General features: G+C 50.8%; 1 protein-coding gene across 1 annotated transcript in view; it reads right to left on the reverse strand.

The window, feature by feature from the left end:
* Positions 1-246: 246 nt before the first annotated feature.
* MYO7A (myosin VIIA) overlaps positions 247-14,282 on the reverse strand; it is a 106,773-nt gene continuing 92,737 nt past the window's right edge. Inside the window, 8 exon segments of the mRNA XM_067533304.1 lie at positions 247-1,163; positions 2,831-2,950; positions 4,229-4,312; positions 5,943-6,059; positions 6,885-7,070; positions 9,310-9,416; positions 10,558-10,645; positions 12,683-12,796. Coding sequence (XP_067389405.1) covers positions 1,074-1,163; positions 2,831-2,950; positions 4,229-4,312; positions 5,943-6,059; positions 6,885-7,070; positions 9,310-9,416; positions 10,558-10,645; positions 12,683-12,796 — 906 coding nt within the window. The 3' untranslated portion in view covers positions 247-1,073.

Below are 14,282 nucleotides of genomic sequence, written 5' to 3' on the forward strand. Positions count from 1 at the left end.
TGCTGCACCAGACTTGAGTTTCAAAGAAAGGTGACTGCGGCACACCTTCAAACTGCAGCGTTTCACACGGCACGGCACAGCTCGGCCAACATTTTCCCACTCTGGGGGAGGGGGGTCTAAAGCCCCATTCAAGCTTCCCTAGTGCAAAGGGGAGGATGGGGCTAGGGTCAGCTGACTTTAGCAGTCTTGTTTCCATGATGCTGAATAGGGATTGATAATGACCATTAGGGTAAGCTGAGGCCCCCCCCCCACATTAGAGCAGTTTGACCTACGAACATACAGTCTCACGCTTTGGGTGTGTGAGTGGTTCTACTGGGTTAAGCCTGCGACTCTGGGGAAGGCTTAGCTGAAGAAGGCGGCATGCAGCTCCAGCCTCCCAGACACTGTCCTTTTTTAAAAAATAAATAAATAAAAGAATACGAAACGCAACCTTTAAAGATTGTGCGCCTGGCTCCCCTCACTGCTGTGCTGTGGTACAGGCTGTGCAATTAGGATTAAGCAGACACAAACCAACTCCTATTTTAAATGCACTTTTTTCCCCTCAGCTCTTTGAGAACAAATGGATTCCTTTTTGTTCTGGTGTATTGTCAAGATTCCCTCTCCCGTAGAGTTGATGGGATTTTGCTTCACATTGGAGCAGGGTTAAGTTACTGATCTGCAAATCTTTGCTGCCCAGAACTTTTTAAAAGCACCCTGACCACCTTGCCCTTTTTAAAAATGACACACACAACTTTTTCCTGCAATCCTTTGCAACTTCAATCATTTGGTTTGATAGTAAACATCCCGCTGGAGTGGCTCTGTTGATCAGTCACTGTCTGTCACCTAGAAAGCTTAGAGGTTTCAAACAGACAAGGGGTGGGAGAAATTGGAGATCAGCATCACAGATAGTCATCCTCGCTGGAAGGGGAAGTAGGACCGGAGCCCTCAATGTCAGAGTCTGAGGAGCTGTCTGGTGGGGTCCGAATCACCTTCCACATCTGGGCGGAAAAGGTTCTGCCCCAGCTGCAGGGGTATCCCACAGGCCTCAGCTGGTGAATCAGCTCCCTGGCCACATGCCAGCGGCTTCTTTCAGTTCACTTGCTACCTTTCACACTCCTCTGTTTGCTCATGGCCGTTAGCATCTGACTGATGTACGAGGTCAAGAGGTCATCCATCTTGTAGCCCTGGTAGGTAGTTATGAGAGATAAGACACATCATCCAGCTAGCATAACTGCTGGGGGCTGGATCACGTCTCTTGAATGTCTTCAGTATGAACTGTTACCATGCATATCAGTGACCCTCCTCCTACTCCCTCACCACAACCTTAACCCTGGCAAGTGCAAAACCAATACAAGGCAATACTTTGTCACACACATAATTCAGCTCTGCCCCAGGATGCTGTGGCCATGAACTCAGCGAGATTCAAAAAGGGTTTTGATAGTTATGTGGCTGTCAAGACTCTAAGCAATGGTGATAAGGGTTGGATGGGATATTAAACCTCATGCTCCAGGACTGAAGCTAATCTTTAACTATTAGAGGGCAGGGTGAGACCTAATGTGTGAGCAGATTATCCTGCGTCAGTCTGCAGTGGGTTCTTCCACCTTGCTGTGTAGCATCTGGTGCTGGCTACTGTGGGAGACAAGCTACTGAACTAGATGGATCTTGGGTCTGATCCAGTCTGGCATTTCCTTTGGTCTGAGGTGGGAGGGGAGCTAAAAACCAGTCTGAGACCATCAGTGACGCTGAGCCATTAGAGAGTATCACAGACGCCTGTTTGCTCTTGGATGGCTTGGCAGAGAAACTTGGTACTGAATTTAGACGCGAGCACGTCTGCATTCTCGTCATCCCCTTCGGGTTCCCTTCGTTTAGAACCTTTGACATACGTGCCCCTTCCTGTTTTTTCATTTGTTGCCCGCCCCCATAATCAGTTGAGTCCCAGGCTCAGTAGCTCCTCCCCTTAGCCGTGGGCAGGCTGGAACCCAAACAGTAGTACCAGCGTGCACAGCACTGTACTGCTGCTGTGGTAATTCTGCCTGTGGGGCTTGCTATAAAGCACCTCCGGCTTTTGATCCACTGGGCCGCTAACCTGGCTGAAGAATCAGACCCCCTCAGCCACTGACAAGGGACGTCAGGCAGTGCAACAAGCTAAGCCCTTGTTGCTGCCGTGGGCAAAGCTGGCGCGCAGTCTATGCCCAGATCGTCTGCTGGTGTAAATCAGTGTGGCTCTCCTGGCTTCAGTGGTGCTACAAACTCTGACACCAGCAGAGGGTTTGGCCCTCATGAGCACCTAGCACAGCTTATATCCTGTGTTCCTGCCCTCACCCCCAGGGAGCTGCTAAATGAATGTATCCTGCACACTTGGCCGCCTCACTTGCCTTCTCCCCGTCAGGCCAACTCCTGTGGAGATGTACTAACATCCCGTGCCTCGAAGCAGCTTCAGACCCCTGCTGTTTTCTTTTCAACCGGCCTGCTCCAGAAACGTGCCAGCCTCTTCCACAATGCAGCATGTCTTCCAAAACTGCCCCTGCCTGACGCCCGATTGTCCGGCACCAGTAACAGCTGTTCTAGACACAGTGATGTCTCAGCTTTCAACTGATAGCTTGCGGGGCTGGGAAGGGGAGCGCCAGGTGGGGGAGATGTTGAATGAACTCACTAATTCTCTGCTGCACACTGTGGTTCTTCCATTTCAAAGCCCATCAGCTCAGGCACTCAGCTATAGGCAACATGACATGACGAGGATTTGAAGCCTGGGCACAACTCCGCAGATTCAACCTTCATTTCATTGCCCCGCCTCCCCCCCACCCGGCTTTCTGCGTTCAGGGACTGACTGAGAACCCTTCGCTCTGCTTACCAGTGACGTTTCACAGAGCAGTTTGCTTCCCCGCACCAGGTTGCCAATCGTTATGTGAAAGTACGTGTTGCCGCTGCTCCAGTTGGAGATCTTGGTGAAGGGGTGAGTCGTGAGGATATCCTAAAAGGAGCGGCAGGACAGTCAGATACTTCCAACATTCGCTGAACCCCCAGCAGCTATTCACTCACTTCCCCCTGGACTTCCCACCCCAAGAAACCAAACACACTTCTTGAAGTGAGATGGTACCACAGCCCCCGCCCCCAGAAACTGAGCGGTCAGAGTGAGGGAGACCAATGGGGTCTCTTGCCTTTTTCCTATAACTCACAGTCTCTGTTGGAGACAGGCCAGAGGACTGGAGGGACCATGGGTCTGAGCCAGCCCGCAATTTTTATGTGCATACGCAGGAGGTCAGTCCTTCTCCGGGCTTGAGCTGCAGCTCATTGACGTCAATGAAGGACTAGGGAAGGAATTAGTGCTTTAATCTGGTCTAGGGTTCAATGCCCCAAGCAATGGGGCTCCTAATTCTTCTGCTCCAGCATAATTCAGCTCAATGTCTGGAAGCTCTTCCTGATATTCAGCCTAAATTGACCATGGCTTCATTTCATCCTCTTAGGCCTAACTGTAGCCCCTGGTGCCTCTATAAACAACCCCCTGCCTTGCTGTTTACAAACGTCAGCTGTGTCTCCTTTCCTCCACATTTAGCCAAGCGGAAAACGCAGGCTATCCCGTCCTGTGATGCTGTGTACACAACACCATGTAACGCAAGAGCTGTTTCACATACAGGGCTAGCTGGGACCTAGCTGTGCGCAGCTGGGAGGCACAAAAGCACAACGTCGCGTGAGCTGCATCAGCACCAGTAGAGGGTTTGCACATCTGGTCGCTATGGTCTTTGCACTCAGGAGAGCAAACCACCCCAAAGGCAGCCAGGGAAAGCTGGAGCCCTAGCCTTCTGAGTATAATGGCTATCATGCTGCAACACCCACAGGGGTATGGCACAGCCGGGAGGTCTAGGCAGGATCCTGGCTGGGGCCGTGTGTCTCTGCACCCTTTACAATGGGCCCATGTGTGCAAACCTGGCCCGTAGCACTTGCAGTGCAAATGATGGTTGGGGCGGTGAGCCCCACCTTATGTCAGAGCATATCTTTCAGAAGTGCCAGCGTCACAGCCAAAATGTTCACCCTTCCACCGAAGCAGCCTGACTTTCCAATAGCGGCAGCTCCCGGTGACATTATCACAAGAAGCGGAGGACGCTCAGCAACTTTGATAATCAGGCCCTTTATTTAGCTGCCTAACATTATCCTCACCCCCAATTTGTTCACATTAGTCCTCGGAGGTGCATGGCCCCATTGCAAGTGGCTTGGCTTTCCTCCTGCAGTAACTCGGTGGTGTCTGGCTTACCTTGGTTTTGGGATCTATGAGGCTGACTCCGTGCTTGTTGATGGCAATTAAAAGGATCTCTGGGTAATTTGGCTCGGTAGTTTGCTGTTCGAAATGAGATGAAGCAGTCACATGAAAAGGCCTGGAGGATTGGACAGCTCACAGCTGGGGGCCCCTCCCACCAGAGCAACGGACAGAGAGCCGTTATGGCGAGAATCCCACTGCATTTTAGCTTGCCCATGGTGTGCTCTCTAGCTTATCCTTTCAAGGAAGCTCAAAATAAATCAAGGCCTCTTCCCTGTGATGGTAACAGCTGTCCAGCTAATGAGGAGACACCCCCACCCCCGCCCCAAACACCACGTGACTTTAATACGTGAGTTATCGGCAGCGTGACGTTGCGTCTGTTCCATTTCAATCCCGGGAAGCAGCCGATAGGGGAGCCATCCTGCCGTTGGCCTGGGCGAGCTGGGATGCAGTGGGAAGCCCCAGATGGCCCTTCCCACTTCAGATCCCCTCTTCCCGAGGCACTGACTTTCCTCGCCTTCGTACCTTTGGGCTGAAGGCATCTTGGGCCAACTTTACCACTTCTCTTTGCTCTGCGTACCTTTTGGTTTAGTTTACTTAGTGCTGGTCAGAAAGGCTAGACCAGCGGTCCCCAGACTGTGGGGCGTTTGAGGAACGTTTGAGGGGGCATGTTGCAGGGCCTGGACCGGCCCCCATCGAGGGAAGGGAGGGAGTGCCACACTTCCAATCCTGCTCCGTCCCCAGTTTCATTCCTCCCCCAACCCCATTCAGTCCCCCAGTCCTGCTCTGCCTCTACGCCCAGGCCATGGAGCCCCACGTTTGCAGCCCTGCTTCGCCCCCAGGCCAGCTCCGTCTCTAGCCCCAGCTCCTTCCCCATCCCTAGTTTTGTCCCCACCTCTGCCTTCTGCTCAAGCTCTGCTGCTGTGTAAGCCGTGGCTGCGCAGTAATGGAGGGCAGGTGCGAACAGATTCCATTATTGGTACGGAGGGGTCGCAACTGGAAAAGCACCACTGTGCCCAGTGGGATGGGGTAAATGCCTTTGAGGATCTGAGCCTCAGTCCCACAGCCCAGAGTGGCAGTGGCAATGCAGGTTTCCCCACACATCCCGCCAGTCTGCCTCTACCTTGTCCAGGAAGAGCCAAGTCAAGGGGTAGGAAGCAAAGTCTAGTGGATAGGGCACTGAACTGGGACTCAGGAGACCTGCGTTCCATTCCTGGCTCATCCATCAACTCCCTGGCTGACGATAGGCAAGTTGCTTAAGGCAGAACTTTCAAAAGCTCTTAAGTGACTTAGGAGCCCAAGTTTCAATCTACCCTGTGCCTCAGTTCCCCAGCTGCAAAATGGCGACAGTAGCACTTCCCTCCCACACAGAGATGTGGTGAGGACTGATTTCTGGGAGGTCCTCAGATGCTACAATGATGAGAACCATGTAAGCACCTAATGAGAGGGTGCCAGCTGGTAAACGAATCTACGTGGCCCATGCAGAAGCCACCGAACAGCCATCAGTTCTTCCCTCTAGAATTCCTTATACTCTTTGCCAAGGTCAGTCCCTGCCTGCTGGGTACCCCTGGAAGCCCCTCCCTGTGACCCTCATATGGCTCAAGAGGGAATCCCGTCTTCTTCCGGCACACCCAGTGAGGAGCTGTGAGAACCAAGCATTTCCTGGGGTTCCGGCACCTGCCAGGTCACACACACACAACGAAATCGCTACCTTCACTTCGAAGAAGGCTGATCCAAACGTAGGCCACTTGAAGACGATCTTTAGGAAGGCAAGCTGGGCTTCTTCTCTCGTTTTGCCTGCATGCTTATTGAAATACGCCACAACGGACTGCAAAGAGAGCACAACGTTACTGACGGGCCTGCCGCACCGGCTGCAAACTATGACATTTGAACACAAAGAGCATCGACGACACACAAATGTCACGTTATTCCTACCCACAAAATGTAAGTCTTCGCCATAAACTATCCCATTTTAACAGAAATCCACCGTGCCCGCCCCGGAGCATTAGCTGTTGTGCTGGTGCAGACACACGAGCCTGAAAAGACCTCAAAGGTTATTTTTCCACCTTCCAGCCAGTACAGGTTTGGGTATACCCACAAGTGTTTTCTCCAGTGTGAGGAAGGACAGTCTTGTGGTTAAGGCACTGGGCTAGTACATAAAAGATCTGGATTCAATTTCCAGCTTTGATTTTCCCTGTTTTACATACGGAGAACCAAGGCACAGAGAGATTAAGTGACTTGTTCCAGATCACACAGGGAGTCGGCAACAATCTTCTCTTCCTTTGTCTGTCTGGAACGTTAGCTCTTTAGGACAGGGATGGTCTCTTACCATGTGCTCATACAATGCCTCACAAAACGGGGCCCTCACCTTTGCTGGGTCCCAAGCGCTTCTGTAATAACAATAGCTACCTAGGGTGTGTGAGAGTTACCGGTCTTACTCTGTGCATGGTTGGCAGAGCACAGATTCTGTTATGGCCCCAGCTACAGAGGCTTAGTTCCTGCTGTTGCACTCATGTCTTTAGCTCTGGAGGTCCTGGGTTCAGTCCCTGGTGTGTTGGAGAGGATGGCAGCCAATCACACAAGCTTCTCAAGATGTTATACCAGCAGAACCGCTCTCTGATCCTGGCTCAGTATTACCAAGGCCATGACTTACCCTTTTCCAGTCGTCCGGAGAGAGCTGCCGGAGAAGATCCTGAGGCACCAGCTCCTTCAGGAGCTTGGGGATGCTGGGGAAGTAGGACTTGTCATCCTCAAACTTCACCCTGTAGATCAGAGCTGCCAGCTGTAAGACCTCTTCCCGGGTACACTTATGGTAGCCACGCAGGTACTTTGGTAATTCCTGCACATGAGAGCATTTCACAGGGTGACAGGGAGGCCACAGACATCTAGGTTCTCAAAGACACCCTTTTATTCCGAGAGAGAGAGAGGCTGCTTGAATGGAAGCACCAAACTCTCCCAAGACAGATGCCAAGTAGACGCTTGCTAAAGGAAATCTAGCAGGTTGGCTGCTACAGAAGGCAGCTGCTTGAAAGCCGGTAACCCTAGCACAGTGATTTTCAGCTTTTTCCATCCATCCTTCCTGGGATGCCCCTCCCACTTAGCTGGGACACTCTTCCCACTCAGGAGCAGAGGAAAGGCACAATGGTGGTGCCCCTGCGGGGCTGCGAAGCCCGCCCCAAGACCCCTTGCACCACTGCGGCCATGGATCAGGGCTCAATAAAACTGGGCACCACCTGAACACTGCCCCACATTTGAAATGAATCCAGGTCTAACAGCTTTGGGGGAATCTGAGTGAACACCATTAATTTTAGAGATGGGTCCAGGCTAAAACACTGAGCCTTGGTGAAGCCCAGATCTGAATCTGACGCTCAATGTCATGGCTGGCCCAAAATGAGGGGAACCAAAACCCGGCCCTTCAACTAGAACCCCACCAGAACACTGGGTAAGGTGGAATCTGGCTCTGAGCTTGGCGCGCAGACACACTAGGCAGGCAGGCCCTTCTCCAATGGGTCTTCCTCTCTGCATTTCTGGTGGCAGATGGAGAGCAGCTGAGACCTCCCACTGCTTTATTTTACACCGGTTTGTTTCTTCCTTCGATCACCCGCACTCTGCCCTCTCAGCATGCAAGTTACAGCCCGTTCCTTGAGATGCAACGTTACACCACAATTTACTTTTTACAGTCTTAGGGGGTCTCGTCTATGGCTGCCATCTCTGCAGTAACTAAGTGGTGCTGAGGTAAATTCAATCTGTATGGGGTAATCCCCAGGGGAGTTCATGGCCTTTGCTGTTGTTTACCCCTCTCTTGTTAAGGAGGAGTTGCCTGGGAACTGCAGAACTTGTCTGAAACCATCGTTGTGCGGGGGAAGGTGGAAATGTTTTGTTAAAGCACCAGCTCCAGCTTAGCTTGGTCATCACTAGACGCTCATCTCTAAGCCAGGCCCCGTTGACCAAGGCCATTTCATCTCACACGCTAACACACTTTGTCACTTGCGTTGGCCCAGGAGAACTCAGTTGTTGAGGGGCTCATGGACGGAGAGTCACCTCTGAATTTGGTCCATAATAATAACCATTTGGAATCTAATAGCGTTGTCTTTTATTCAGACGAAACTTTTCAGTTCCCCTTTACGCCATACAACCTCGAGAACGATTTAAAAACGTAAAGCTCATCTGTCAACATGATCATGTTTGACATAAGCAGCAGGAGGCACGTTTGCGTTTGAACAACCATTTATCGAGAATGACTGTAATCAAGAGTGTGTGGGGGCGGGGAGGGGAGTGAATTGCACACTTGAAAGTGGCTGGACCATGGGCAACACATGACTCCTGCCTTTGGGGAGGCTGGGCAGAGGGGCACTGGCTCTGGGACCATGGGAACCCTCTCCCTCAAGGTTCCCCCCCCCTGCTGCTTGCTTCTCTTCGCCCCCTCTCCTGAGGTCGCCTGCCGCTCATGCCCCTTCATTCCCGTCCACCTGCCGCTCACGCCTCTTTGCCCCCTCCTGTGAGACTCCCCTCCCCCACCCGCTGCTCACACCTCTCGGGGGAGAGGATGAAGAGGTGCGAGTAGCATACGGGGGAGCCTCAAGAAGGGGGCCGAGAGGCAGAGCGGGGGTGGAGTGTGGGCGGGGCGGAGAGGTGGAGCCTATTATACCCACCGCCCATGGGCTGGATTGACAGCCTAGGGGAATAGAGCCCTCTCTTTAGCTGCAGAACAAGTACAGTGGCGGGGCGGCGCTCTGTCCTGGCTCCGGCATTCAGAGCAGACCTGAGCAGATCACCTTGACAGGAAAGAGCTGAAAAATCTCTCGGGCTGTTCAGAATGTGGCCTCTCTGCTGAGAATGCCAGTAAGATGGCTGATTAGTGCCACTGACCCGTGATTTTAGCATGGCGACACCCACTCAAGAGGCGCTGGACTAAGACCTCCAGGTGACTTAGTCCTCCGAATAGCCAGCAGATGGAAATCTCTTTTTGTGACTTCGGGCTTGAGTTGGATTTGAGCTATTGATGAAGGAGGAGGAAGCCCTTTTTATCCCCTGACTAGTTCCCAGACCTCCCCCAGTATTGTCAACTCACGGAGTACCTGATAATAGTGGAAGATGGAGTCTGCCATTGAATCCTTCCCAGGCATGGTATTTGTCCAGAGCTTTTTCATGAAGAACACTTGGTATGTGAGAGAAGGCACTATCCCTGCAAAAAGGAATCTGTTCAGCATTGACCGGGCTTGTAATAAACGCTTCAGCCACTAGATGGAAACCTGTAACGCTCCTTGGAGCAATTCACAGCCCTGCTGCAGGAGGTTCAGGGGTGAAATAGCAAGTGTGTTAAAGGCCGTGACTGAAGTGCATTGGCCACATAGTGGCTGACTGCATTGCTCTATGAACTCTTCAGTTAGAGCGACTGAGGTTCTCAGTTAAATAAACACCAATTCACGTGCAGACCTTGAATGAGAGGAGGATGGATTGACTTTCATAGCAGCAGCACTACGACGTACTGTGGGATTTCATGGAAAATGACTTGGGGACACTTAGTGGAGCTGCATTTCAGCTTGCAAAGCAATACTAAAGGTTTCTACATCAAAATCTGGACAGCAGCCACAAAACTTCAACCTTCAGGGGAAGACTAGTTCAGTGGTTAGTTCAGTGGTTTTTGACCGGGGGTCCGCGGACTAAGTTGAAGGGATCTGCAAAAGGTTGTCATGATCATAGAACAGTGATTTTCAACCTGGGGTCCACAGACTATGTCTAAGATTTCTCAAGGGGTTCCAAATTTTTTAGGGGTCCACAAATGAAAAAAGGTTGAAAACCACTGGTCTAGTTTATCGCTGCATGGCCAGCCCCCAGCACCTGTGAACTGTATGACCACAGAAGGTTCTTGATTACTTAATAGAAATGGGAACAGGATTAAAGTGGAACCTGTGAAGTTATTGGGAGTCAGCAGGTGGTAATATAAAGTCTTAAAGACGGTAATACAAAGACAATAAACGCCCTCTAGCCAAATGCAGAAGTAGTTAAATCTTGGAGAATTGCTGGTTATTAGCTGTTGTGCAGTTCTTTTTAGAAGCTATGTATAGCAAGAGTAAAAGTTTGTTCCCTGCTCAAGAATGGATCATCTCTTAGGTGCAGAGTTGCTGTTGCCATGACTTGCACTCTCAAACAAAACCCTAACATTACATGGGGCCAAACACATTACAGATGCAGTTTTCAAAACGCTATGGGGGGCAAGAAGGAAGAGCCTTTTAAAAATGGTTTCTCTAGGCTCTATGAGACCTCAGGCCAGCACTGCACCCAGGAGAAGAAACAGCAGCAAAACTGAAGAATGACATCATTACCATCTTTTGCGGGTCTTGCTTTCTTTATCCAGTCTGTAAGATGTCTGACAAAGTCAAAGAAGAAATCTCCTTCTGGGACACTGATAACCTGTGGAAATGCATCCTGCTGTTAATAAAACCAACCAAATAACAGCTGCCCTGCCATGGAAGAGGAGACAGGAAATCAACAGCTTCTGAATTAAGGGATGTTGGGGGTGAAAGTCTCTAGTTCTGTTTTTTAAACAACAAGTGAGACTTTTCCTTTCATTTTAGGATAAATCATAGACCTATAGGTCCTAGGGGGAGAAAAGGCTTATTACTGTCGGCTAGCCTAGCCCATCCTTCCTGCCACTGAAGGATAATTTCTTCCATGCTGGTTTTAAATGTCCCAGATGGTAAGGCTTCCACAGATCTCACCATTAGAAAGCTATTGCTGTCCTAGCTGTTTCTACACTGTTCTTCACCTAACTTCATCCAGTTATTCCTAGTTATCTCCTCTTGTTTCACCCCAATCAATTCATCTTCCTTCATCTCTCCATTGCTTCTGGACAGTTGTTGTGGACCACCTTCACCACAAGCTACTGGGACACAGGGTTTGCTCATTTCATCCTTTCTCATAAATCTCTCTCTCCAGCAGCGTGACCGTCCTCTTGCTCTCCTCTAATGGGTCACTATCTTTCTGTGCCAATATCCCAGGTCTGGCTGGACCAGAGCCACGTAGGGAGGGGCTATCAGCTCCCTGCTCTACAATGCCTTTTTTTCTGCAGCTGACAATACCATTGCTCTTTGTTGCTGATCCCATAAGTAATTGGTTCAGTTTATTCAACCCACAAAGCATTTATAGACCTCTCTCCTTGGTCATTTGTAGCAGACTATCTGCCTTGTTTATGATTGAACCCTGTAAAGCAGTCAAAAAAAAGCTAACAGAATGTTAGGAACCATTAGGAGGGGGGTAGATAATAAGACAGAAAATATCTTAATGCCATTATACAAATCCATGGCATGCCCGCACCTTGAATCCTATGTGCCATTCTGGTCACCCCATCTTAAAAAAGATATATTAAAATTGGAAAAGGTACAGAGAAGGGCAACAAAAATGATTAAGGGTATGGAACAGTTTCCATACGAAGAGAGATTAAAAAGATTGGGACTGTTCACTTTGAAAAGAGACGGCTAAGGCAGGGTGATATGATGGAGGTCTATAAAATCGTGACTGGTGTGGAGAAAGTGAATAAGGAAGTGTTATTTACTCCTTCACAGAAGAACCAGGGGTCACCCAATGAAATTAACAGGCAGCAGGTTTAAAATAAACAAAAGGAAGTATTTCTTCACCCAACACACAGTCAACTTGTGGAATTTGTTGCAGGGGATGTTATGAAGGCCAAAACTATAATGCACTTAAAAAAAGAACTAGATTAGTTCATGGAGGATCGGTCCATCAATGGCTATTAGCCTAGATGGTCAGGAATGCAACCCCATGCTGTGGGTTTCCCTAGCCTCTGACTGCCAGAAGCTGGGAGTGGATGATAGGGGATGGACCACTCAATGATTGCTTCATTCCCTCTGAAGCGCTTGGCATTGGCCACTGTTGGCAGACAGGATACTGGGCTAGATGGACCATTGGTCTCACCCAGTGTGGCCATTCTTAAATTCTGTACATCTTGCATGCCAGTCGCATCTCGGACGGCTTAGAATATAAGGGCACTGTCCTATGACCCTTATGCCAGCCCTGCCACGGGAGCCAGGAAGGGTGGCAAGATCAGGCCCTGAAGTTGCAGAGTGGGATCTTCCAAAGTGCTCAGCCTGGATCCAAGTCACTGACTTGGGCTGGGATTGACGTCAGCTAGAGCAGGGTTAGGTCATTGCTGAGTGCTTGGGAAAACCCCCTCCTGACGGCTTCATGCCACCAGCTGCCACAAGGCCCAGTCCCCCCACCCGCTGTCCTCGCTTCCATTAGTAGCCCCTTGACGTCAGTGGGAGGACGCTTCTGAGTACTCAGGAACCAAGGGCAGACCCTTAGGCGGTGTAAATCGCCAGAGCGCCATTGGCTTCAGCAGAGCTCCGCTGATCTGGGGACACGGAGCAGCAAAGGCGCGGGGACGCAGAGCTGCGCCGTCACAGACTGGTCACGTTGCAGGCCGCTCACCTTGTCGGAGATTTTGACGAAGAGGCTGAAGCCCTCCGATGACTTTAGCAGCAGTCTGCTGGAGATGTTCTGGCAGAAATCCTTGGCTTTTGTGCTGGACTCCACTTCAAATGCCTGCAAAGAGAGAGAGGTTGAACCTACACCTCAGCCGCCTCGATGACCATGCCTGCTTCCCCCTCTCCCAGGCGAAACTTGGAGGCTTTTTTAGCACAGAAGGGTAAATGCTCTACTGACTGACAGCGCTGCTTCTCTGTCCATTCATCCTTCCCGGGCCCGCCTAGAGTTCGTCTCTCTTTCTTCTGAGCAGCTGTCAGTGCTCGGTTTTTGCTCCTGCGGCTGCAGAGACTCAGTGCCTTCCTGCCTTTTCTCACACCCCCGGGGCTCACTTTTCAGCAGCGGTCCCTGACTGGGGGGCCTCCTTTGAGCCACTTTGGCCCCTGACCTTCAGAGGTGCTGAGCAGCCGCCAGCTCCCAATAACTGTAGCTGGAGTTGTGGGTGCTCCGCGTCTCTGGGACTCAAGCCCAACACGGGCACCCCAAAATTGAGACCCTTCCCTCCACCAGATCAGTCAAAATGGTGGGCCAAATCTGCACAGGACAGGGTTTTGGTTTTTTTTGCAGCTGCTGTTGGTTCTCAGGGAGCATGGTGACGGGGGAGAAAATGCAGCTACTTTGTGTGAGAAGGAGGGAGAGAAGTTACACTGGGCTTGTGCATAGGACCGACACCCTCTACTTGCCAAAAGCATTCCCCCCGTTCCAGACTCCTACTAGAAATCCAGCTGGAGTTTGGTGTCACTGCTTTCCAGTCGGCTCCTGGACCCGGGACGACATTGTGCTCTCAGCCATTCTACCCAGGCAGGATACACATGCCCTTTGTCGTTCATGGGCAGTATGACTCCACGCTCCTGGCTTCCTTTTAAACAGCACAGACTTCCCCTGGGACCTGATGGCATTCAGAGGGTCACACTGCAGTTGTGCCCATGACCCAGCCAGTCATGTGGCCTTTACAGTACAGACCACCACGGGTGCTTTGGGTGACTAACCCTCTAACATTCAAGTCCCCACCCATGTCTGCCATCAGGCTGCCCCAAGTGGTGGGTGTAAACCATTGTCTGACTTGTCTCTGGTCATGTATTAAAAAAGTTCTAAAGACATAACGCCCCAAAGTGGCTGCGAAGATCTCCATCACAGACTAGGACATATGGGACCACCTCGTCAAAGGGGACACCACCTGACCGCCCCTTGTGCACGCCCCAGCTTTGCACACGCACTCCCTTGTGAATGCATTCTTCACCTTCTATCTCTTCTACGTGCCAATAGTGTTTAGAAGTGCAAATCCACACAACAGGATTGTGTTTGCATCCCCTGCAGGACTAAGTGCTAGCGTGCAAGAATGACACGTGCAAGGAACTGCACGCACAAAGCTGTGCATGTGTAAATATTCCTATTCATCTCCATAAGTGTGCAGGGTGCTTCGTGGTCAATACAAGACATGCTCCCTGCTGCAAAGCGCTGATTGTCTAGTTCAGATGAGACCAAAAAGGAATGGGAATGGACACCTATATGGGGAAATGGTACATGTTTTCACATTGCTCACATC

Source organism: Emydura macquarii, unplaced genomic scaffold, assembly GCF_026122565.2.
Source record: "Emydura macquarii macquarii isolate MOO-44397 ecotype Brisbane River unplaced genomic scaffold, CSIRO-AGI_Emac_v2 contig_3328, whole genome shotgun sequence".
NCBI classification, from domain to species: domain Eukaryota; kingdom Metazoa; phylum Chordata; order Testudines; family Chelidae; genus Emydura; species Emydura macquarii.